We start from the raw sequence: 25,956 nt of genomic DNA, 5'->3' as shown, positions 1-25,956 counted from the left end.
ATTCAATCCAAAAGCTCCTGAATGTTCCTGATCCTTCTTCACAGGAACCATTTTTTTCTAGAAATCTTATGTATTATGGATACTGGCTAGACCAACTAAAATAGGTCTCAAATGATGCTATTTTTCTATGCATTTATCAGTTCTTTTACTAAAAGAATTATTTTGATGCACAGTCTCAATGCAAGACTTCATGATACACACTCAAATTTCTGCCAGTTTTATCATCTTTCCTCTGTAATGGCCAGAGAAGCAAGTTTTTTTGACACTCTGTGGTGGTACAGATGTAGACAAATTAGTGCAAAAGACTGTAGACATGCAGTTTCTGCAGTTTTCAAGTAGTATATAGATGTTCACACTTAGCTTAAGCCAACATGAAAAAAAATAATATGAATACTAAGAGCCGATTACACTCTTGGTTCAGGTTGTTTTCAGTAATCTGAAGACTTGCAGTGGATGTATTAAAATAACTTTTATTTTGATAAAATTTAATCATTCCTGTAATTTCACCTAATTAATCCAATTTTACCAAAGAATGCATCTTCCCTCTTAATGACAAACTTTTTTACTTCTGAAGGTTCATGCTAGCACAGCCTCTGTGTCTGAGTTGGCTCAGCTCCACCTGTAAGACAAACCTGCACACTGGTTCACCCTCTGTGCAAGTCACCCACAGGCCAACACCTCTAGGAAGGGTTAAAGTAGAAGAAAAAACACAAAAAGACATTAAATTATTCTTGAAAGGAGTAAGAAGGCAAGACTAGAAAAATGTGATATCCAAACGTTTCAAAATAAAGATCTTTATTTCAAAATAGTGTTTGCAAGTAGCACATCCAATTGATATAAAATACAAACATCATGTCTTTCAAATGGGCCAGTTTGCTGAACTATAAACTGAAACACTGTACAAGTTTATTAACACAAGAACTATTATAAAATAGACAATGAAATTCTAATGTTTTCATTTTATTTAAACTCTATTTTCACATTCGACTTCTGATTCTGCTTTTTTTATTACACAAGGTGCTTACAAGACTGATTACAGAGTGAAAATTACAAAACAGAATTTAAGGATGTAATATAGAAAGGAATTCCCTAAACTACATGCTAATATTCTCTGCTACAAAGATACATTTTTCAAAAGTGCTAATATCTCTATGACAAACAGTAGCAGATTACATTTAAATGTCAAACAAAATACACAATTTTTTATTTTTTCAATTGTCTGTAATACATTGATACTTCTAATCATTATGAGTTTAATGACACTATTTTCACTTCCTAGTATTTCACAAAAAAGTGGGAAAAGACATATCTGTGTGTGTATGTCCATGTGTGTGAGAAAAAGTATATATACATATCCATGAACAAAGTTCTCATAATTATTGCTTTTATAGTTTCAATAAATCAAAAACCCACTAAGTTCCAGTAAGTAAAAACAAGGCCTTGTGCAGGACAAACTCTGTAGATAACTTTTACACAGGAAAATAACTCCCTAGATTGTTGTTTTGGTTTTTTATTTAACCATATTAGCCTGTGGTAAAAGTAATTTTTAGTAAGCTCTAGCATTCACTAAAAGCATGTTACACAAATGTGCATTTTCCAAGCACAGAACCAGACCTGTTCCAGCAAGGCATGGATATTGGGGCAGGACAAGAGACTGGGAGTCCTTTTCCCTGTCCCAAAAGCACAATCAGACAAAAAACAGCCCTAACTCACCTCTCTGTGACCGGGACACGAGGAAAGACAGTTCATGGTGCTGTCTAGCCTCAGAGAACTTGTTCCCACAACCACGGTGTCAACCACACACCCACAATGGACAAAGTACTGTCTAGACTTTTTCCAAGGTGCATTGAGTCCCAATGCTCACTGTGATGCCCCCAATTTCCCCAGAGGCATTATGCCTTACAAAGACAAAATGCCTCCAGGCAATGCCACTCAACCAAGGCACCTCTTCCCCCTTCCCAATGTGGTTCAGCCTTTTAGGAGTCATAATTGAGCCCCATGAGCCTGATTCTGAGCACTGGGAATTTATCAATTTAACTATATTATTCCTTATTAGCCTGCCTATTACCATAATATTTTTGTGCTCTCTAACTGGAATTTAACCAATAGAAAATTCTGACATGAATGGAAATACACTTAGTTTACGGAATACAGATCAGAATCTGACCCAATATACGGAAAAGAAAAAAAAAAAACATAATAAGAATAATACTTGTAAGTAACTATCAAAAAAACAGATTAGGAAACCCTCTGAGGGTGAATCTGCATTGCATCAGAATACACCACAATATTGCCTACACTAAGGCAAAACGTAACACTTCCCAGCTCCCTAGCAGAGTTAAGGATTTGGCTTCAGTGATAACTTGCAGTAGTAGGCACTACTAGTCAGTGTTCACAAGAAGAAGCTTTGGTTAATATCAGACCATTTGTCGACTTAGCTTCACACTCCTGTGATCTTTAGCTTGTCACATTTACATAAACTGAATTCACTATAGTAGAAAGAGACATTTATGGCCAATTCACTCAACACACATACTATTGGCTGTTGATGACGCCTGTAACAAGAACTAAACTTAGGAGATCTACAAATCTAAGCTCTACAAATGGAATACCTGGAATGTAAATAGGAAAGTTTAAGTATGTGAGATCAAGATGTGTGGGTGGTTTACAAAGAACAGTTCGTGAGCTACAGACATGGAGGGTAGAAATTAGCAGATGGTAAAGAAAATGGGTAGACTGATTCCCTAAATCTGGGAATGCCACAAACCTCTTTATGTGTTCCACGATTACAATTATAAAAGAGAGATATTTCTCAGAAAATCTGAATGGTGTAATAGGGAATATACAGTTAGGTCCAACAGATCCTAACAACATTTTTCAAATATTTTAAATACCAGACCTTTGATTTTTAAAGCATATAATATATTTTTAAATGATATTTTTTACATAGTAATTTAAAAATAACATTTAAAATGTATCTGAGAATAAACATTTTTTCACTTGCTTTTTGCATTTATGAATATGAAAGAATTCCTTAATCAAGTCAATTTAAATTTGTTTATATACCCTGTTTAAATTCTACTACCCTCTGTAGATCTTTCTAACACCATAAAGAAATAAATAGTGAGTTACATGACACGGGCTCCAAAGCCACAAACACTGACCAGGCCACTTCATGCACTGGTTTAGATTCTTGAGTTAACTTTTAATAATTTTCCTGTTATAGCCAATTTTTGAAGTATCATTAGTCTATTAGTTTGTTACTCTGAGGATATATTTCATGTCTACACAGATTTCCTAAGTCTCTCTTAAAAGAAAGCATTTCAAGTAGTAATAGTACTTAACTAAAATTATAAGACATCTATTCTGTCTTGATTGATGACAAAGAAATCCTGGTACTCTTCTAGCCCAGGGCAAAACTTATATTTGACTTTAGATTGTCAGATATTCTCAGCAATAGAAAATGCCAGGAACTGCTCTCTAATCAATGATATATTCAAAACAAAAGACATATTTGCCAACATGACCACTGTAGCAAAACCAGTGGAAGATTTCTGATGCTGGCTTTTGAATTAAGTTTAAAACAATATAGCAAAGTTGCTTTCAACCCAAAGAGAGATAAATAGAGATATCTTGATTTTCACAATGGCTGTAAAGGCATGTTATGCATGGAGGCATTTGAGTGTTTAAACATTAAAGTAGGTAAAGGCAAACAAGGTTTGCCTTGCAGTCTGTTCTCTGACCAAAACCTATCACTCGATTCAAACGGGAATTTTGCCTTCATATGGCCTGCAGTATCAGGCCTATAATTCACTTTCAATAAACTCTTCCATTTGCAAAGCCAAAAGGAAGCTGGAATGTAGCTTTAGTTTCATATACAAAACTATACAATTTGTGTTAGAATAGAGATTTGAGGATTGCTTTTTAAAAAAATATTTATATAAAGGGAATTAACAGTGCAAGTGTGAAAATCTTGTTTTTCTTCAAATGTATTTAAAGAAAAGCTCTCCAGTTTTATAGAGAATAAAATAAAAAGGGATAAATATTTCACGATGGGAAGCAGATCCCACAGCATTCCATGCAGATCTCCAAGCAATCTGAAGATTCACAACAGGCGTCCATGATGCCACAGTCCATATCACATGGGCAGTTGCAGTCATCCCCCATCTCGTCCCCGCAGCAACAGCAGCAGGCTTCCGACGTGCAGATGCCACAGGACGCTTGTCCCAGAACAATGTTACAGAGGGTGAGAAATTCACAGAACAAGCAAGCCAGGATACAGTGAACACAGCAATCTTCATATGTAATAGTTCAGTAGCACGTCAGGAGAAACAAAACGAAGAAGCAAAACAATAAAAAAAAAAAGGCAAAGAAGAAAAAAGAAAATCATTAATATGTCATTCTAAATTCAGATACATCACAATGCCAAGTAAGTAGGTGAATGAAACTGGTTTAGAGTAGACAAAATCTAATACAAAAAAAATTCTTCCCATCCTCATGGTCACTTATGCAGTTCAATTCATCTCCAACTCTGTGCAAGTTTCCTGTCACCACTTCACTTCATACAAATCCCAAGTACTAAACTGCTCAGAGCTGCTTAGATCAATCTCAGTCACTTATTATGTAAAATATCCATATCTATTATCTTCAGTTATACATTCACATTCTTACACAAACTGATAAAAAATAATTTTAAAAACAACAAATGAGGGAAACTATCTAAAACCATTTCCAGCCCTTCCCAGTTCATCTCGGCCTTCTGAAACTATTTTGTTTGCTTGATACATGCGAAGAAAAATAAAAGAGTTGCCTGAACATTGTCCCTTTATTGTTTTTTGCACACGTTAAAACCAGCTTAACTGCATGTTATATGCATTTCTTGCTTTCAACAATATATAAAATATTCAGTTAAAATACAGATCTTTTCTTGCTTTAATACAGAAACCTACTAAACAATTGCCATCCTTTTAATGTACTACTTCAATCTTCAAGAGTTCTTAACTATACCTGAACATCAATATCCAGCTTTTAGAAGTACTACTAAATTACATAGATAATTAAGGTGTCCCACAAACTATCTGCAAATAATACGGCACCCAAAAAGTAAGTATATGGAATAACTTCAGACAACAATACATCCATGAGACATGACAGGAAGACAAGGATTGGAACTAAACATGTGCCAGTGAAAAGGAGAGTGCAGGATTAAAGGATATACTCTATTTACATAATGTGTATAAATTCGTATGTATAAACATATTTAATTTGTGAATAGTCATTTAGAAAGAAAACAAAAAATTAAAAATACAAGATGTGTTCAGGATGGAGAAATACATTTCTTTCCTAGCCTCAGCTTTTGTTCTTTTTACTGCCTGCAAATTTTGAACTCTTTAGCCACACACAGGTGAAGATTGGAAAAACCTTCTGGGAAAAATATCTTGCACAACCTCACCCTATCTCTTGTCCCTACAGTCGAGTCCTACAAGGCCCTAAAAATATCCTTTACAAGAGTCTGTTAGGAACAAAAGGATATTGAGCTATATGGACTGCTGGTCTGAGCACCTCCAGACGTTCTATTCTATAGAGGTTAACTTCTTACAGTTCACAGGCTGAAGACTGCTGTCATAGGGGAAAATTTGCAATTACTTGCAACAGTAATACTATTATCAGGCCTTCTAACCAAATTTATAAATGTTAAAAATTGTGCAGTAGCCATGACAAGTCTATTGATTGATTCTAAATACCTCTAACATTGGAGAAACTCTGACTGCATGATACTGCATCAATGACTTACACAAGCAAGCACGAATATACAGCAATGTAGCAACAGAGGCTCAGACCAACCAAATCTGTCCCAAGAAGCAAAGGAACTACTTGAACCCTTACCCTGCTCCTACTTACGATACTACTGAGAGGCAAACTTAGCTAGGACATTTCTGTACTGCAATGTGGCCACAGTCATAATGTACTACTGAACCCTCAAGCCCAAATGGAAAAAGATGAAAATTTCAGAAAAAGCAAGAGGAGGGAAAAAGCCCCAAAACTCTAACCTTAAAATCTCCCCACTACTGTGCAGGAAGCAAAACTGACAGGAAACCACAGGTACATTTAACGTGCTGTTAAGAAAATTGTTTCTTGTATTAAAAAGCTTCTGTTCCCAAAGACATAATGTCACTAAATAAATGACCTTCATAGAAAACACAGAAGATATGTGAAAAAAAAGCTGGAGAGTATCAGTTCACTGAAGAGGACCAAAGCCAGACTGATAGTGATTAATTAGCTGGTTGTCATGGAGATGGTGTTAAATATGCTCAGGTAAAATCTCCTTTCAGATTTTCCTTTAATATGAAAGGAAAAGATAAAGAAGCCAAGAGTTCTATCTAAGAAACCTTCATATTTGAGGAACTAAGGTTTTAGTATATCACATATTTAAAATACAGCTTGAAGGAGCTAATACAACAACAAATGTTGTTCTACAATTTTTTTTTAGTGCACCACAATGAAACTTTGTGTGTATACATATTGTAAATAGGATGTCCAAAATAATCTTGCCTGCTTCATGCAGGTAAAATTGCAGGGAGAGGAATACACATTCACAGACATTATAATACATTTCTATTAATGGGCATGGAACAGAGTTGATAGGTTATAAAAAAGAGACTGTACTCAGAAAGCATTTTCTGGACCCACAAAAGAACTTTTCCCTCCTAATCTAAAAAACCCACCAAATCAAGACTTACAAGAAGAGGCCACATTGATTTAAATGAATGTATTTCAAAGGTAAAAACTATAAAAAATGGTCCAAGACACAGTAAAAACTTTTGGTCATTAGTATTATCACAGAGACTCAGAGGGTCTTTTTTCCCATCTCTTCTTCAATGACTGAAACATTAAAAGGATTTATTTACCTACTCTTTATTTTTATTTCCTTCTCCCCAGATGGCAAACCTAATACTCGATTCTAAAAATCTTTATATAACAATTTTACTTAACCTCCACAAACAATTGAGAGAAAGTAGAGATACCCTTTAGTGCTCTCCTCATTCTTGCAATGACTCATTTGTGCAATGAACATAAACTTTGATCCACATTTCAAGGACAAACCTGAAATAATCATGCTTTTATGTTCTTCATGTTACTGACTTTTAATAGCTATCCAGGTAGCAATTATTTAACACATGACAAAGCATGCTGTTACCTAGTCCTACCTAACTTGGTGAATTCAGAATCATGACTCTAAAGAGCTGTAATACAGTTGGATAAAATGGGTGGAAGAATAATTTCTTCCATGTATGACCCCTATTTCTTGGCTTCTGATCTACAGACGCAATTATAGGAAAAAGATACAGTTACACTGTACTTTTGTAGTAATAACAAACCACCATGCCACACAAAACTCATCCTTCTCCAGTATCTACATTCCTACAGCAACCTGTCAGTTCCACAGAAAGCATTATACAGCTAAAACCGATTGCTGTTATGATCAGTGGAATACAGCCATGAAGGTGCTATACAAAGTTCACTGCAAAAGAGATGACCACAGGTTTTTCATTACCATGTTGGAGACCACTACAATATATTTCACTGCTTGCACAAGACACTCCAATAATTTTTTCCTGCTTATAAGACCAAGGAGACTATTTAAAATGATATATAATTCTTAATTTCAAAACTTATTAAGAAGTAAGAATAACATTAGATTAACATTAATTAGATGTTAAGATTAACATTAAGAATAAAGACTATACTTAACTTCCACTCTTTAACCTCACCCCATCAAAAACTGATTTTTTTTTTTTTTCAGGTGACTGAGGAGTGGATCACTTTAATCCTACTAGAACTAAACATATTTTAAGTATTTGTAAACTTGGGGATTTTAATGTCTGACAATGTGTTTTCTGGAAACTTTGAGTATATTCTAGTCTTTTTAATAAGGAAATGATACAGCAATACCAGTTATGACATTGGTGCCAGCTTAAAATTATCTATTTCTTTAAGCTCTTTTTTGTTTGTTTGAGAATTAGAGGGTCTCATTCCTCTTTTCCCATTAGAAAATATAGTATCACAATCAAGAGTTAGGGGCACATCTTTATTGTGGACAGAACTCCATGAGTCATGGCGTACATGAAGCACTACTGTTGATAGTAAGTTAACTTTGAAGTTTCTGAGGTTTAAGTTTCCATTAAACCAATTTCCCTCTCTGTGGAAGTATTTAAGTTTCATCACACCACACAGGCAAATCATTAACAAAGATAAACTTTTTCTTAGGACTTCCACACTACACCCACACCAGTCTCAAATTTCCATTGTTTTTCAATTCTTATATTGCACTTGAACTGAGAAATGCTGCACTAGAGACTATCACTACATAAAAGTGAGGATGTGGGGTGTGAACACTATCTAGAGGCATGCATTAAAAAAAAAAAAAAAAAATCCAAACCAGTATATCTACCTTAGTTCTTTTACCAAATGCTTCTGATTTCATCAAAACACTCTATCATGTCTGTTGACTAGATCCAAGCTCCCATAAGCTATGCTAAATGGCATAAATTGCAACAGTCTTGATCTGTAGGCAGTGCTAGTACATTTTATTAGACCAACTCATGTTTGGGAAAAAAAGGTGAGTTTTCAGATACTCAAGCTTATCTTCAATTATTCTTTCATTTTGTCTGGGATGAAAACTACACCTAAAGTTAAAAGGGTCATCCCATCTGACATTTTTTAAAACCAACATAAGTGAAGGTCTTCCCTTAATCCTTTGGCACATCTGCAAAAGCCACAGATTTGTTAGGGAACTTCATCAAAACTGTTAAACAATGCCAAGGCAAACCGAACCCAACCAACATGTTCAAGTTTTTGCTGCTTTATATCATACACACACACCCAATCATGTGTTGATTTAACCAAAAAGTGGATACAGTACATGTAACATCTACTTTAACTGTGTTTTAAATATTACCACAGACAAGATCCAGACAAGAAATAGGCCTAAGATCCCTTCAAACTGTTTATACACTCTTATAAAAGCCCAGAAGTCTCCATTTCTAACTTACCCCAGTTATAAGAGCTACTTTCATTTAAAGAAAAGAAACAATATCAAAATAAAACTATTTTAATGCGTGACCACGTCTTTAAACATTGGCATGTGCACACCACTTTTTACTTCTAAAACGTCTGCATACAGATATTACCATGGTATCCAATTTCTTTCAAATACTGAAATATACATTTATTTTATTTCAATTTCCCTTGTATCATCTCCTCTTTGTTTTTATGAAAAGGTGCAGCTCTACTTAAAAAACAGATTTTGAAGAGAAATATCAACCATCAAAACTGTACAGGAAATGCAGAAGATGAACAGAAAAATGCAGAGAAATGCATGTGCAAGCTGCTGCGTGCTGGTTTTGTAATGTTCGACACTAACCCGTCACAAACTCACTCAAAAAGCTTTCATACCAAGCAGGCAGGTCACATATGATAAAAGTTTTTCATGTCTACAGTGATAAATAAGCTCACTTACAGGATGGTGACCTTGGTCAGCTTCTTACTAACTACATTCACCAAGTTCAGACCACTCCAAACAAATCTCCAGGCACTCTGCTGTCTCACAGAGAGAATCAAAAAGGGCAAACCCACAATCAAAGTGACAGCTGAGGTCTTCAGCAGGGGTTTACTGCAGAGGGCCCCCGCAGAGCCCTGAACAGAAGCCCCAGCAGGTGCTACAGGCGTCCCGCAGTCCGGCAGCGCGGGCTGGCAGCGCACAGCGCGGGATGAGCGCACAGCGCCAGCGGCCGGGAGCGCGCAGCTGGAGCGGCACAGCCCCAGCCAGAAAGCGCCCGGCACGCGGCTCCTAAAGGGCTGCCGAGGCTGGGAGGGAGCAAAATGCCCGAGCAGCGGCACACGCGCTGTCCCACCTCCCCCTCTGCTCCTGCAACGGGGTTCATGGGCAGCCTCTGCGACCCACTGTCTGTCTTAGAGAAAAATCACTGCACCCAGGAAAATGTTCACAGGAAAATAAGCAAAGGCTGAAAGAACGAACTGACATGTTGTATGGAGTATGGTTACCTCTAGATGAAAGAGTGACATTTATTAAGACAGGGGAAAACATACTTAAAAAGCCTAGTATATGTGATATTTCACCATTTAAAATAAAAACCTATTATCTCTATTGGATAAGAAAATTAAAATATTGCCTGAACAGGCAAATCGCATTGAATACATGGAAACTTTCATCAAAGTTTATATTCTAAGCCCTCAATACAGATATAACCTCAGGAGTAAAATGAGCCATTTCAAACATACAGATATACTAAGAAATCTGCTAATTTCTAATACCTAACACTTCCTTAGACTATTAAGCCTTCATTGCCACTCCTCACCACTGCTTACACTGAGACAAGTTAGGTCTAGCTATGACTATGTCCTTAGGTACTAGCTAGACTAAGTCATTATAAAATAGATGCTGTTGAAAGACCCTTTTTCTGTTACAGGCCCTGTTTTCCACTCAGTCCTGTTAAAAATTACCTTAAAGGTAAATCACATTTCTGTGAAAAAAAATTATATAAGTCATACTTAAAACACATCAGTTTTCAAAATGTATTCTCAAAAAACACACATTTAACCATATGATAATGTTATTTGCCCACTGCCTGATTGACAACTGTGTTCTGATACAACCTTGCCTAACAAAAACCTGTTTAGCACTTCACGCTCAGGCACAAACCCACTTTGAACCAATTTCAAAAACATAACAAAATTTCAGCTAAAGTAGAGAGATTGCAGGATAGTAACAAGTAGCTGCCTAAATACTACTTAATGCTATGGGATGGATTTCAGAAGTGTATGTATGTTTAAAAAAAAAAGCCAGATTGAGAGATGGCCAACAGATATTTCTGCAATGTTAGGCTATTGATGCACACTTACTGAACTTCAGTAAATAATACCAATCAAATGACTGAACAGTGCATAAAAGAAAACTTAGTGCTGCTCTGGTGTCCCTCAAGAGGAAAAAACCCCAACACAAGCCTATTGCAAATCATGCACACTAAAGGAAAGCTTCCTGGAAACCATTTTTCCTATATAAAGTTATAAAAACCAAAGTAAAACACTCCTACTTCAAATAGAAGACTGCTAGCATGCTAAGACAACTACTCATTACTTTCCATGTATATGCACCTACTGGCTCTTAAGACCCTGGCTTAACACAAAGGCTATTTGTTGGATTTGCTTCATCTTCAGTTAAGCCATCAGTATCACTTGGGATATTATAAAAACTTAATGTGGTCAGCAGCATGAGTTAAATAGTGTCCACCAACCCCATGTTTTGATTCAAAATCTAGAACAGATGAAGTTGCATTATACTAAGAAGAAGGATGAAGGGGAGAGGGATGTCTCGTTCAAATGCACCCTGAAATGTTGAATTTTAAACACTAGATTTAAAAAAAAAAAACACCCACACTATCTTCCAGTGAAATAGTTCATTGCATCTCTAAGCTCAGCACCACAAGAAGCACAGTCTAGAAAGTTGAGGAAGGTTGCTTCAGGCTTTGCTTCTGGGAAAGCATGAATGGTGACTTCAATGTGGTGGCAAGTCTGCACTGCCTGTCCTTCCCCAGAGTCTCACCCCCATGCTGCAGGCTTTCCTTATCTAGCTCATTTCTTCATCTAGCCTTATTACATTTCCTAAAGACCTCTCCTGAAAGAAACCCATTGCAAAGAAGATGACTTCTGTTGCCTTTCTGATTTAGAGAGCCTGAGAAGGAAAGAACAGAGGAGATCTCACTGTCCATACAGGAAGCAGGTTCATGATCTGTTCAGCATAGTTTAACAATCTACTGTTTCCAAATGAATACAGCAATTGTGTATGCTCAAAGCCTTTTGAGTGAAGTACCACATTAAACTCAAATTATCAAGTCACGGGAGTTGTGGGAATTTCCCTGCCAAACACAGTAACTTCTGAGGTCACAACAACTTGACCAGAAGCGAGAGCTTCATGTCAAAAACAAATTAAAACCTGTATTCCCTCTCTCCATCCTTAACTTTTCATAAATGATTGCTTTGATTCAAAAAATGTATAACATCAAGCTTCATAAGGACTTGGTAGGAAAACTTGGTTTGGTTTTCAGAAAATAATAAGCACCTACCTTGGCCCCTCACTCCCTGAATTAGATTCCTCTTCCATCCTTTCCCTGCCCGACATCTTTGCTTTCCTCCTTATTTCCCTTCCACCACTCTGATACACATATGTATGTATTCAGTCACTCATCTGTCTTCATCTCCTGGCATCTAGATCTACTGTTCTGCTGCCTCATTGCTGTCTCCTTTAGACCTCCTCTCTTCTGTAAGTTTCTCTGGACAGGTACACATCTGGATCTGCATCAGGGCTCTGGATACTCTGCATCTGAACACAGCAGCTAGACTGCCTTCCTTTTTACTCATTTACAATTGCTTTTTCATGTTTCCAAGGTGTTTTTTTCCACTGCTCATAACAAACGGGTGCAAAATAGCTACAATTTTCTTCGCTAGTGGCCTACCAACCAGAATTTTGGAAGTACTGTGACACCTCTGGCATCAATAATTCAAAATATTATTAAAATTTCTTTGAGCTAAATTTTTTTTTATTCCCAATATTCACTGAAACCTATCCAGTCCCTTTGAAAAATCTTTAGAACTGAAACAGTGTTTAAAAACTGCTTTTTAGGAGTGACACTCCAACTATTTCATAATTCCTTTGGTTTTTTGTAGTGTAAGTTATGGAGCTGAGTAAGATTTCTTCAGGGACAATATGGATTAATAATAGATGTGGAGGAAAAGCAGAACTGGTGACTGCACTCACAACCTCGTAAGTCTCACTGGATGTGAAAGTGTTTCTAACCAGCATATTCTGGAATGCTGACATGGCCACATATACTACAGACTCACTTTAAAAAGTAATTTCTTAAGCTTTTACACTACTGCTACCAAAATATCTGTTACATTTTATGCATTTCCTACACCAATTCAGCTCCAAAAGCTCACAAAATATGACCGACAGCACAAGTGAAGTTTTCAGCTGGAACAATTAATAAAAGAGTTCTTAAATGTGGGGGGTGAATTTTTGAGGGGTGGCAGAGTGGGAGATTTCATAGCTTGTGTTAGGACTGCCTAGTACTTTGGAGACCATCAGGAACAGCACCAACCTTCACAGGCAGATGTGCTAGCCAGGGTAAAGTAATACTCAACTTCATTTAGCTTTCTAGTATATATACTGAAATCTGCAGTATGAAGCAGCATGCTACATTTCAAATAAGCATGAGCCCAAATATGTTCCTTATAGGATGGGGGGCAAGCCCATCATGTTTCTTGCTTCTATCCTGCTTCAAGCCCTTCCAGGCTTTCTGTTCTGTCAACAGATACAATATTCTAGAGCAAAGTACCAGATCTGGACAAACTTTGCATTACAAGCAAGTATTGTGCTCCAGAAATATTCACATCTTGTCTTTTAAGAAGAATCAAGAAGAATGCAGCTTTTGGGAAGGATAAAAATGAAAAATATTTTCTCTTTCCTATAGCTTAAACTCAGCTTGACAGACAGAATTTTCACTTCTCTTCCTTCTGAGGACATAATCTATTCCTTTTCCCTGGCCACCTTCCTTCACTTAATTACATTAGTCTCCTGACTGACAACAGATCAAAACACTCAAGGAGGAAGAAAGGCAGATGAAGTAAAAATACAGGGTGTGTATTTTCAGGTTTAAAAAACCAAACAAGGCTAGCAATTAGAGTATAAAATCCAAAGTAGTACATAAGGAGTAGCAAAATTAAAGTGAATTGAAATATCTAAAAGTGTACAAGTTTACCTTACTTCTTTCTACTAAAACTTTCTGGATGCTATAGTAAACTAAGCAGGTGAGTTAATTCAGGTGATTTATTACTCACTGTACAAAATAAATATAGTTTGTCTCTTTCTCCATAAGACCATTTTAAAAACTGCCTAGAAGTTGTATTATTACACTATACATATATGTGCCTGAATACAAATACACACCTTCAAGTAAATTCAAACCTAGCAACTCTTCAACAGTAACTAGTGCTTATGTGGTTAACATGGTACAAGCTAAAGCAAGGCCAAGTAGTTCAGCAGTGTCACAAATAATTTTCAATAGCTTTGGGTCTTTTCCATCTTCCTGGAAACTGTGTCAATAGCCTCTACAGAAATTCAGTGAATCAGAAGAAGCAACTGCTCAGAAAAATGCCCCTTTGCTCAAAAATTATACAAAGAAGCTGCAGAAGTTAGGTTCAAATTAAATTGTGTGCACAATTTTGAAAGAATGTCTATGCAATCCTCAGTCACTGAACTTAATAATATACACTTCTGGCTTAGTATAATCAGATTTATTTATCAAGCATATCCATATATACATGCATATATTCCTGATTTAAATGCAATTACAGTCCTTTAAACAAGTAACTGGGCTAATTATATCAGGTTTTTATAATGCAGTCTTCCAGAAGTAGTCATAAGGGTTTAATATGACTTGTAGTGGTAACAGAATTATTTTTAAGCTATCAATAAATCATTTTTCCTTTAAATAGTGAACTATTCTTTGTGTCAATTTAGCTATTTCAATTGACTGTTGCCAGACTTTCTGATTGCGCATCTTCTAAAAAATTGGGATGATAGAATAAATGAAGTATATATTGATACTTCCTTAGAGGCAACAGCTTGATAAGAACACTACTTACAATTTATAGTTCTGTCATGTAGCCCCATAGGGTACCTTACAGAAAAGCTGAAGAAGCTGTCAGAGAGCTTGTACATGTGTGTATGCAGATGTGTTTACACAAATATAAAACATGTCTGTCAGAGAACTGTAAAGCAAAATAAATTTCAAAACTAGAAAATCACTTTTAAAACAAATTTTCCCTTATGGGCATATTCCAATACACCAGACACACTTTAATCATTGCAAGATAAAACCTGGGCTTTGCTCAGACTGAGTAACAGAAAAGTTAGAGCTGCAGACATTTGCAGAATGGGACAAGCTACTCAGAGCATATATCCACATTCTTACATTCAAAAGGAGAACATTACAATGCCAGATGTACAGTGTTGACTTTATTTAACCTTAGCTTTTAGGTGACTTGTGAAATTGTGTGTGAGAATAAAGACTATCCTGTATTTCTGTGCTTTGAAAGAATACAAGTTATACAATGTGACAGCACTATTTAATTATCTATATTCTAATCAGATATGCCTTTAAGGATAACGAAATTTCTACTGCATATAAAAATATTGCATGATGGCAGTTTCAGGTAACTAACACAATTGTACTGGATATTAAAATCAGACATTAGAATTTAAAGCTAAACCTGAAGATATTAATAATCACTTAGTAATTTGACATAATTATATTCAGTTACTAAACAGAAAAAAAACTCCAACAACTGTTTTTATTATGGGATAATTTATACAAGAATAAAGGAAACGTTTGCCTTAATTAATTGTATAGGGGAATGAACAGGACAGGCACTGTCTCTGAAGCAACAGTTTGGTTTTTTTTTTGGAGATTGGATTTCTTAAAATTCAGAGGCCTGCACTTTGTTTCAGTCACATGAACAGATCTAGGATTCTTACGATACAGTCTTTTCAAAGTGCACTAAGGAGAACCATATAAGGATATTTCACGTAACAGAAAAGGGAACACAGGAAATATGAAGCTGTGATTTTGGAAAGAAATGTTTGAAGACTAAAAGCACAACAGAAAAGCGACAGTAGATTCTTGAAGACAGACATGAAAATAAACAATAGCTAGGGGGACCAGCCCATGGAAGGGTCTGAGTGAAGCTGTAGTTACTACGCAGATTCACTAAGTTTGACTAAAGTAGTTGAAGCCAAAAGGAGTCACTCCACTGACGTCAGCAGGCTTTGTTCAGGCCACTACATGCAGTCCTTCTGATCCCTCGTCCTTTCATCTAGGCTGAGAATCCTCCCCATTTCACTGAACACTACCATCTTCCATTTCTTTATGAATCTGTGTCTGTCCCCTCCTTCTAGAGGTGTTTTTTTTTAACCAGTCACATCTGTGCCTGCCTCAAACCAATAAAATTTCTAGTGTCTCTACACTCTTCTTGCTACGGGCAATAGCAAAGTCCATTGAGTATATTAGTGCTAATGCGAAGGCAATGGATTGAGAAGCCCAGGAACTCTGGAACCATAAGTGTAAATGCAAGCAGTGAGAGCATAGAGACACAGCTAAAACATACGAGAAATTATTTAATTTTGCTTATTTAAACTATGCAGGAGTATGAAGCTTTTTCGTGCACATTATCTACATCCCAAATATAGCATAAGGCACGCTGAACACTAAAGCACAGGTCACTGTTTTATTACCTAGTGTTTAAACCTCACAGCTAGTCAGGATATCAGCTAACAGAACATTTCAAAAGCAAAGTCTAACCTCATGGAGCCTGCCATTACTGGATTTAAATATTTACTATGCTTTGAACTAGTAGTACTTTAATAGGTTTTTTTCTGATGTATGTGTGACAATGTTGACAGGAGTTTCTATCAGTTAGGATACTAAGTACAGAGACTAAAACATTATCAGATAATGTTGACCAAACGTTTGAAAGCAAGAACTCTCCCATTCCTTCCCTTTGCTTCAAATACTTAATATTTTCCTTTAGGAAAGAAGCATGTATTTTATCTTAATAAGTTCTGTTTGCTTCTGGAGCATGAGTCACACTCTTCAATTATTTTCAGTTGATTGTATAATTTTTACTGAGGTTTGGTTGGTCTTTATTCAGTTTGGGTTTTTAGTAAGAATATCAGCTTACCTTCTGGTGAAGTACCTGGCTTTTGAGAAAACACAGAGCTTATTTTACTCTTCTTGCTGCTGTTGCTGTTGACAGACAAGGTGGACTGAATTTTTCTGTGCATTTTTTCTGAAACAGGAGACGAAAGCTTTCTGTTGTCTGCAGGCATATGCTTGACCCCATTGTGAATTCCACTTCCATTACTCAGACCCACATGGCCATTTTGGATTTTGCCACTTTCTTCCTCACTCCTTTCCAGTGCTGAAGCATTTGGCTGAGGCAAACGTTGAGGTTGTGCTAAAGTACAAGAAAGAAAGGGTTAATTTCAATTGCGAATTGAGAACTGAGCACTTTAGGCTAGACTGGGAATGCAACTTTCCTTGCTCTTATTGATCTAAAGACAGACTGACAAGTTAACATTCCCTCATCAAGACAATAAAGCAAAAAATATCTCTAGATTAAAAATAATTATTAGGTAATCAAAAAGAACGTCATGTCTGCGTGAGACCTAGATTGTCCATTTGACAATGCAGGAAGGGCTTGCAAAGCTCTATGAACTACACAGAGAGAATAATACAAGCAATTTGAAGAAAGGGAAAAAGTCAAGATTGGGAAGGAATGTAGCAAAACTAAGATAAACTTGTATTGATGTAATCAAATTAATAATGTGTGAAATACACCCAAATGAGAGAAAAAGTATAGGAGTAAACATACAGACCAAAGTAATGGACTAAGATGCAGGCTGGCCAACCTCCAGCCTTCAGAAAATAACCTGAGTGATGTGGTAGAGGTCCCCTGACACTCAGCCACCCAGTATATTATAGAAGAACAGGAATATCCAGGTAACCAACAAGTCTGAGCTAAAATCATAGAGCTCGTGGATTACTGAGAAGTACAAAACCAATCAAGATCCAGTGCTGTGGAAGAGGTAGCCAGAAGGAACATGCATTCAAACACCACAGAGCTATGACAAGCCAGAGTCCCCCCCCCGCCTCTGCATTTTTCAACTCAGAATTGCAGTTTAAGAAATGGTTGTAATGGGCCAGTTAGGGATTTAATGGAAACATTAAAATGGTCAAAGGAATAAAAAGAAAAATCTGTCAAGGCAAGAATCTGCAGTGACCTGGCTATGTCTCCAAGAGTACATGCTATAAACTCATCCTAATGAGTAAGTATGAAACTTGGTCATTTTGTGTTGAGCTAATGTATCATAAAGGAGAATTTTTGTAACAACATGGAAAAGGGATTGCCTATGTATTCTTTAGTCTGTAACTAAAGAAAATATGCATAATTTTTTAATGTAAAGCTTTGTAATAAAAAAAGGTGGTTTCAATGTAACAATTCTTATTTAGAAAAAACATATAGATTTCATGAGGGGAAAACTAATTAAACTGTAAACACAGTAACACAACAAGATTTCACAATCAAAAAGCATCAGCCCAATCATCTCTCCTAATCAAAACACTGCTGCATCATGCTTGGAAATAAAGAGGTTTCCAGACAGTCCAATCTTCACCTATTTAAAAATGTTATGTCAAAGAAGAAGTCCAGGTTCTATTAGATACCCAAGGGACAAGGAATTAGTGCCAGCAGTAAGGAAAAACAGTGCTGCATTTCATTCTCTTTTCAGACAATTCATGTCCATTTGCTGATGATTTCACAGTATCCAGGTTAAAATACATATAGATAATTAGAGGTAGTGTGTTCTAAAAGAAATTACAGCACTGATCACTTCAGGTACAAGTTAACAAATTTTCCAACAAATACTACTGGGACAAACAGACCAAGATGGTCTAACAAACACCCAATGCTTTCCTTTTATCCAGAACACTAACTCCATTCTCAGATTGCTTTCTCCACAAACTTTTCCACATTAAACCTCACACAAATCTTAAACTTTACGTTCTGGTCACGTAACAAAGGCAACAAAGGATTCTTTTTCAAACCAGTTTAAATATGAACTGGTTCATGCTTTTCTTGCCACTTGATATTTTAGTCACCGCCACTAACGTTTTCAGAAGATAGCCTTGACTGCCCACATTTATCTAGGTCAGAATAACCCTGCTTGAACCTACTTGACCAAAGTGATAATTTTCTGTTGCAAGAAAGAAAGAGAGGGCTGGGGGAAACATTCATTTTTTTAGACTCCCTTAAGATGTTCGAGGGAATACAAAGATCAAAGATCATTCCCTTCCATTACCAGTAGTAACTGCTCAGAAACCTCCAAGCCAACAAAAGAGAAGCACACTATCTGAGACCTGAAGAAGGAACTGTTACCCAAAGGCTTTTTTATTGACAACTCTGAAACTGCTTCTCCTTCAATTTTGCATTAGTGTTTGTAAAATCTATGAAGAGAAGCATAAGCAAGGAACTTTCTTCACTTCGGAATTCAATTTGTGCTATTGATGCCTTGAGAGGCTATCTAGAACAGAGGCTAAACAGTGTTAAAGGAATAAAGTAGGTGTTTATCAAAAGGCCTTGAAAGGATACTCCTTGGGCAGTACAAGAGCCTGGCCGAGGCTACACCCAAGATTGACCCTGGGTCACACCTCTTCACACTTCTATAGTTTTTTTCCATTTACATATTGGGGTTAATTGTCCTATTAGAGCTTCAGGTTATGCAGTCCCATCCTCCCAAATGGATCTCCTCAATTCCCTGTTGTTTATACTTTTTGGGCCTGAAGCTGCAACAGTGTCCTCGGTTCTCAGGCTGGAAAAGGATTGCTTTGTCTGGCTAAACTGTGAAGAGAACTTGCTAACACTTTATACCAAGTTCAGAGTTTTACACTAATGAAGTACAGAATCTGGAAAATATGAAAGCTTAAAACTTAAGGCATCACTATAAATTGGTTAACATTTCCAAACTCTCATAAAGGTCCCAAACCAAATTTTTAGGGAATTTTCTCCTATTTGAATAAATATTATTAAAAGTATACAACCAGGAACCCTTTGTGAAGATTCTCTTTCCATGCATGTGCAAAACAGTCAAAAATCTTTGCCAATATCAGAAATGAAAATTTACTCTCTAAAATTCCGTGTTTATGTCTACAGCACCCCATAGTTTTATTTTCATTATCCCACTTGAATGCCAATTTTGTAATTAAGGAACAGTGTTTTTCACATTTCATGTAATGTTTCCTCACCTTGCATTGCCTATGATTCCCTGCTGTGGAGTAGTGCAGTTGTACCAATGAACTAGAATTGCTGGGTAGCAGTTAACCTTCCTCAATAAACACAAGCAATAGACTTTTCTAAAAATTCTCTATATCTGAATGTCAGTTTATAAAACTGACATCTATGCCCTTTTTCTAAGCCAGTTAAATTGGTGGTGGCAGCTTACAAATTGTTTATATATTTTTGGGGCTTTCCTACAATACAGTAACTTGACAAAATATCCAAAATTCATTCTTTAAAATTAGGTGTGCTTCTGTCAAACTGTGGATAAATGGAAAGTCCTGGAAATCTGAACAGTTACAGGTTTTTGCTTTCATTATTGTTTTTACTAATGGTTTAGGGACTTTTCTACTTTTTTTTTTTAATTATTTTAATTTTTTATTAAGTAATCCTGTTCCCAAAGTACTCTTACTTGCATCTTTTAGCATTAACATACAACTTTTTAGCTGACTGGCTTTACAGTATTCACATGTGATACGCAGGTCAAATCAAAATGGAATAAAACCCCAAATGGATTAGTTATCTCAATTTAAATTTATTTTAACTTTATTGATAATTTTGCACTAGGGAGACTTGAATCTTATGGTTAAAACACACTTGAAACCAATTAGGAACCATATGACCGCATTCTAGCATAAAGAACAAAAGCAATTGACAGTTCAGAGATTAAACCACAACTACTCAGTTTAGAACAGAAATATTTTTATCTTATTTTTTAAAGGTTGTGTATATCTTAAAAAAAAAAAAAAAAGGTGTAATATGGAGAACGACACAATGCTTCTTAAAACACAGTGATACCCAGGGACTCTCACTCTCTCTTTAATGATCCACTGCTCTCATTCAGCTGTCTTTCTTTTTTCAAATCTTTACATATGTGACAGCTCTCAAAAGTAGACCATAGACCATCTGGCATTTTCCGAGGTGTAACTTGTGCAAATTCAGCTCTACTGGGAACACAATGCTATCTTCTGCCTCCGTTATAAAAGATACAATAGAATGTAGAACTTATGAGTTGTTTTGAATTATTCATTTTTTGCCTGTATATTCAAGAAATTTTACAAACTCTGCATTTTGTACTACATAATCACATGCGTTAAAGGTACAAAGAAACTTTTTGACACCTCTTTTCTACAGAAAGATGGCATTTTGTTTGATATGTGAACATTCAGCGCCTGTTATATCATTCTAAACAGGCCGTGTGCTGCTACAAAAGATCCCATTTTACACTCTATGTATGAGCAAAAATGTTATTCTTGATATTCACTAACTAATGTAATACACATCAAAATTTCAAATGTGTGTTGGATGAACATTCAGCATCGTCAAATCAGGATGGTATTGGTCACTTACTATATATTAAAGATTTAAGAAAAAAATCATTCCTCAGACAACATAGAAAAATTGTCATTTCAAACATCTACAATGAGTAGTTTCAAAATGTCCTAAGAAATACCAAGCTTTTCAGGTTAATATGTTTTTAATCTTTAGCAAAAGCAGTAGATTTAGGTCAATATTTTATACAGTGCTAACACTAGTGGATTTTCAATAAGAATGATAAATATTAGATTAATGATTCAATAGACTGAATCTTTTTTGATAGAAAACTAGCAGATAATATAGGTAATAATAACTGCACATGAATCTGCTGCCTTGGAAAAGCAATAAAAAGGCCATACATTGCTATAGCATACAATCTATTAGCGTGTTTCACACTTCCTTGTCATTGCTTTCCTTGCAAAGCGGGCCTTAACACAGTAACTTCTACTGTTATTTAACTGACTTTGCACAATGATTTAATTGTAAGGTTACTATCTGGTGAATTCAAGTAGTAAACATTTATTATGGTTTTTGATGGTTTTGAAGTAATTACGCACATTCTCCTTCAGACTGTAAAACCCTTAGCACACTTTAAATGAATATGCACACAGATATGCACCCTGACTGCACACTGATTTACACCTTGCAAAGTCCCAGCTGTTTTTAAAAGAAAAATTCTGACGCATGCATTTAAAAGAAAAATGTATGTCAACTGCGGGAAATTCTCAACCAAAAGAGGACCAAAAGAAGACAGTCTAAGCTATCTTTAGGGATTTTATACAAAACACAAGAACAAACATATACCGAATGCAGACTTCTCTGAGTCAAAGTGAATCAAAACAAAACATCAGGGAGGAGAAAAGAACTGAGACAGTTAATTAGTAGCCTAATCACATCAAAAGCAATTCCATGGCAGCTGATACAGACACCCCTGGAGTTTGCTAGTCTGGCCAATGAAAGTGATGCAACAGAAACTTTGCAGTTTACAGCCTGAGTTATCTGACTACACACCCAGAGAGGGAAGAACAATTTTTTTCTTTATGTATGACACAATAGTTTATGATGAGAAATCAGGCCACAATAACAGTATTTTTGCAGGTGGATGTGGGAAGAATAAAATGCACAACTGTAAAAACTGTAATGTTACTTTCAAATATTGAGAAAATACAACATATTGTTTCACTTGACAGTATTTTTAACACTTCTCTCTTTCCAAAATGGTTTCAACTACAATAAGAAGATGAGCTTTTCTGGAAATACAGAGGTCATCAGTTCCACTAACAATGAAAGTCAAGATCTACACATTAATTTGAGCTGGAGGAACTGTTTGATCTCAGTGGACACTGCTCCTACTTCCTCTGCATGGATCACATGGAACAGACCATATGTAAGGGAGGTAAGAATCAGGCCTCTGGTTTCTATCAGTGCTTCTTTGTAACACTGATTTAAGCATAAGGGGGAAAATAAAGCAGATGACTGTCAAGAATTGTGCAGTAAAACCAGGGGTTGCCTGAATTCTAGAGTAAAATTAAGGTGATTCTAAATTACTTCTGGAGAAAACATAAATTCTTTAGATATAAAAGGCAACATTTCCCACTGACTAGCAAAAAAAAATCTTAACTTGTCAAAAGTATTATATATTGCATGTTTTATAGGCTCAATAAGCATAAAATTTTACTGAAACTGGGAGAACTCAAGTGTCTCAATCCTTCTCCATCCTCACTTCTTACTAAATCCTGACTAGTCTCTAATATGATCTTCAAACTACATCAATAGTTTTCTCTGTCTAGCTACCCAGAATATTAACATTCAGATTACAAGACGTACCTCTGAGTCAACCTGTGAAGTGGCTTTTGTCAGCAATTATTTTTGAATATTTTCTGGGACATAAATAGCATATACTGCAGCTACCATATCACAGAAGGCATACATTAACTAAATAACAAGGTACCATCAAGGCACCATCTATCTTTTAAAATCATTTTTTTACACTGAATTTTTTATACCATGCTGACTTTACAAGGAAAACAAAGTATCAACTAACAGCATCAACCACCTTTTTAGAATTCCTTCTTGTAAGACGTGAGGATATCTTCAAAATGAATACAATATATTATTATGAAACAGGATGTCCTTTGTAATGAAAATACTGTAGTAAAATTGCTGGTACGAGTTTTACAGGACCCACACTGAGAACACTTTGTTAGAATACATCTGAGAGCACATCCAGGGAACACCTGGTATAACAGAAACAAGGCTGGCAGGGGACAAAGGGAAAAGACATTTTATCCTGTCTGCTTTCACTTGGTGAAGGGTGGAAAAGAATGGCAAACGTGTGCATGTGTGTCTATGGGATGAGAAGCAACACAAGTGTACAAGACAGTGCCCAAAGTACTCTTATATCTGTGCAAAGACACCTGCAGTGCCTTCCTTCGGAAGCACTGCAGGACTTTGCACACTGTTTGAAGGGTTGCAGGAATTGTATAAAGATGTCTTTGACATACCCAGAGAGATGCAGTTAGCACAGGGAAGCATGAAAAGGGCTTGTAGCCAGGGTTTACAAAGTTGATAAGCCTTCCAACTGACAACATGGGGTGACTTTCTCTATTTACAAATCCTACATCCTTTCTGATGTGAATTTGAAAAATGAACAAATATCCACTGATTTTCTTTAATGACTGCAACAGCAAATTTTAAATCTTTACTAAACTGAGTAAATGCCCTAACATTTTTAGCTACCTATCTTGTAACAATTATCTCAGAATCAAAATACCCTTTGGCTTCTAATTACCATTAGATTGTCAGTAAACTATTCTTCTTTATATAACACATCTTGCCATCATTAGCAATGTTTTTTCTGAGACTGCAAATATTGTCACTTGTGATAAACTTTGCAGATGATCTGGGAGTTTTTAGCAGATCGCAATATAATTAGAAATAAAGAGAATTCACATAATGCCCTGATTGTTAAACTACACCTACATAAAGTTGAATATAGCTCTTACTGTAGCATAGTTTGCCACTTCTTGAGAACAAACAACAGGAACTCACCACAAAATACCAAGAGCCAAACACAAACTAAGGCATTATAGGTAACAGACACCCATACACATGGGGAATAAATCCCTACATAATGTTGCATTCAAAAGTGGGAAATTTTGCCACAACATTTCTGTATCCATTTTTCTTCTCAAGCATTCTGGTAGGACTGGAAAATAATTGTACTGTATTTTCTCTTATGTTTCATATCATAACAACTATGTACTGCAGTGGTAACAGTTGCACAGATATGCAGAATAGCAGGTTTACTCCTGGTCACCATTCCAACACTCCTAGGGCATATTTATGGAGTTTAATAGATTCATTAGTTACTACTGCAGCTAGTTTGTTGTTTGGTTGTTTGTTGTTGCAGCTAGTTTGTGGGTTGGTTTTAGGGTTTTTTAATTTAAGATTTTTTTTTCTTCTTTAATGTGAGATGTTTAGTTATTTCGTCCTGTGTTTTATACAGAGGTAATTTATTAAGAGGCGTCTTCATCTACTTGGGTTTTTTTTGTTTGATTGGTTGTTGTTACATCTTCCTTTATAAAACACAGTGGCTTGCAAAACATTAGATCTCAGAAGTGAATAATCAGTGCATTAAGAATCAGAGAATTAGCTCTTTGCTAATTCTTAAAGTAATAAAATTGATCTATTTCTTCAACACAAATAATCAGCAATTTCCTAAATGTGAAGACAGGCGCTGAAACGATAAAGGGCACTAGGAGTGCAATACAATCTGTCTCACTGAGGAACAGAATGCTTTGTTTGGAGCTCCAATTTTAAAAGTAAATTTATCAACCACTACAGGTAATCCAAGCTGTTGGAGTGACATTACAGCAGTTATGCTATTTGTATCTGCTACAACATACAGTAATATCACTGCATAAAGACACACTGGTGTCCCATGCAATCTGACACATTGTCTCAAATATTTGAAATAGTTTTGATGCCCCTCACCATTGTGTTACTTGCTCCCAAATAAAGTAAAAAACATCAAAGAGAAGCTACAAACAACAGGATATCACTTGCTGGGTTTTGCCTCATAAGCGGCACAGCAGGATGCACCAGAGAGGAGAGATAACCTCAATGTCATTAACAGCTGTAACCTGAGCAAGTGCACAAACAGGTTCTCTTGCCTCCAGCACCTCCTGCTCCCTTCCTCAAAACCCCTGCAACCACTGACAAACTAGATTCTGTTTCACCACAGGAAAAAATGTCGGATGGTGAGGCAACAGCTTCTCAGCCAAGCCCATTCAGCATTCACCTCTGAGTGAGAAGATATTCTGAGGTCAGGTTTATTTTTCACTGACCATATATACCAAGTGTCCACATGTCAAGATTCCAGCAGTTCCCTAAACTCAAACCAAAAAAATGCATATAAACTGGCTGTACTTAGTTTTTAAAAGAACTCGAAAGGAAATGCCTGGAATGAGCAATTCCCTTAATGTTCACTACTCCCTTGATTCCTAGTCCTCAGCTCATGTAAGTGACAGAATTTCAGAAGAATTTAGAAAGTGTTCCACCTCAAGTGTGACCACCTGCTCTCAGTGCATCATCTTTGTAATCTCTATAATTTTAAAACCCAATGCTACAATTAACAAAACTAATTGCAGAAATAAAAAATAGGAG

The 25,956-nt window shown here is 36.1% G+C and overlaps 1 protein-coding gene across 3 annotated transcripts in view; it reads right to left on the bottom strand.

The window, feature by feature from the left end:
* Positions 1-778: 778 nt before the first annotated feature.
* Positions 779-25,956, bottom strand: part of MDFIC (MyoD family inhibitor domain containing) — a 51,048-nt gene continuing 25,870 nt past the window's right edge. For all 3 annotated transcript variants that reach the window (XM_059847132.1, XM_059847133.1, XM_059847134.1), the window contains exons 4-5: positions 16,819-17,094; positions 779-4,295 (exon numbers count right to left, since the gene is read on the bottom strand). In XM_059847132.1, coding sequence (XP_059703115.1) covers positions 4,048-4,295; positions 16,819-17,094 — 524 coding nt within the window. In that variant the 3' untranslated portion in view covers positions 779-4,047. The remainder of the gene's footprint in view (positions 4,296-16,818; positions 17,095-25,956) is intronic.

This window comes from Haemorhous mexicanus, chromosome 5 (genome assembly GCF_027477595.1).
Source record: "Haemorhous mexicanus isolate bHaeMex1 chromosome 5, bHaeMex1.pri, whole genome shotgun sequence".
NCBI classification, from domain to species: Eukaryota; Metazoa; Chordata; class Aves; order Passeriformes; family Fringillidae; genus Haemorhous; species Haemorhous mexicanus.
This window is presented reverse-complemented; position numbering and strand designations above follow the sequence as displayed.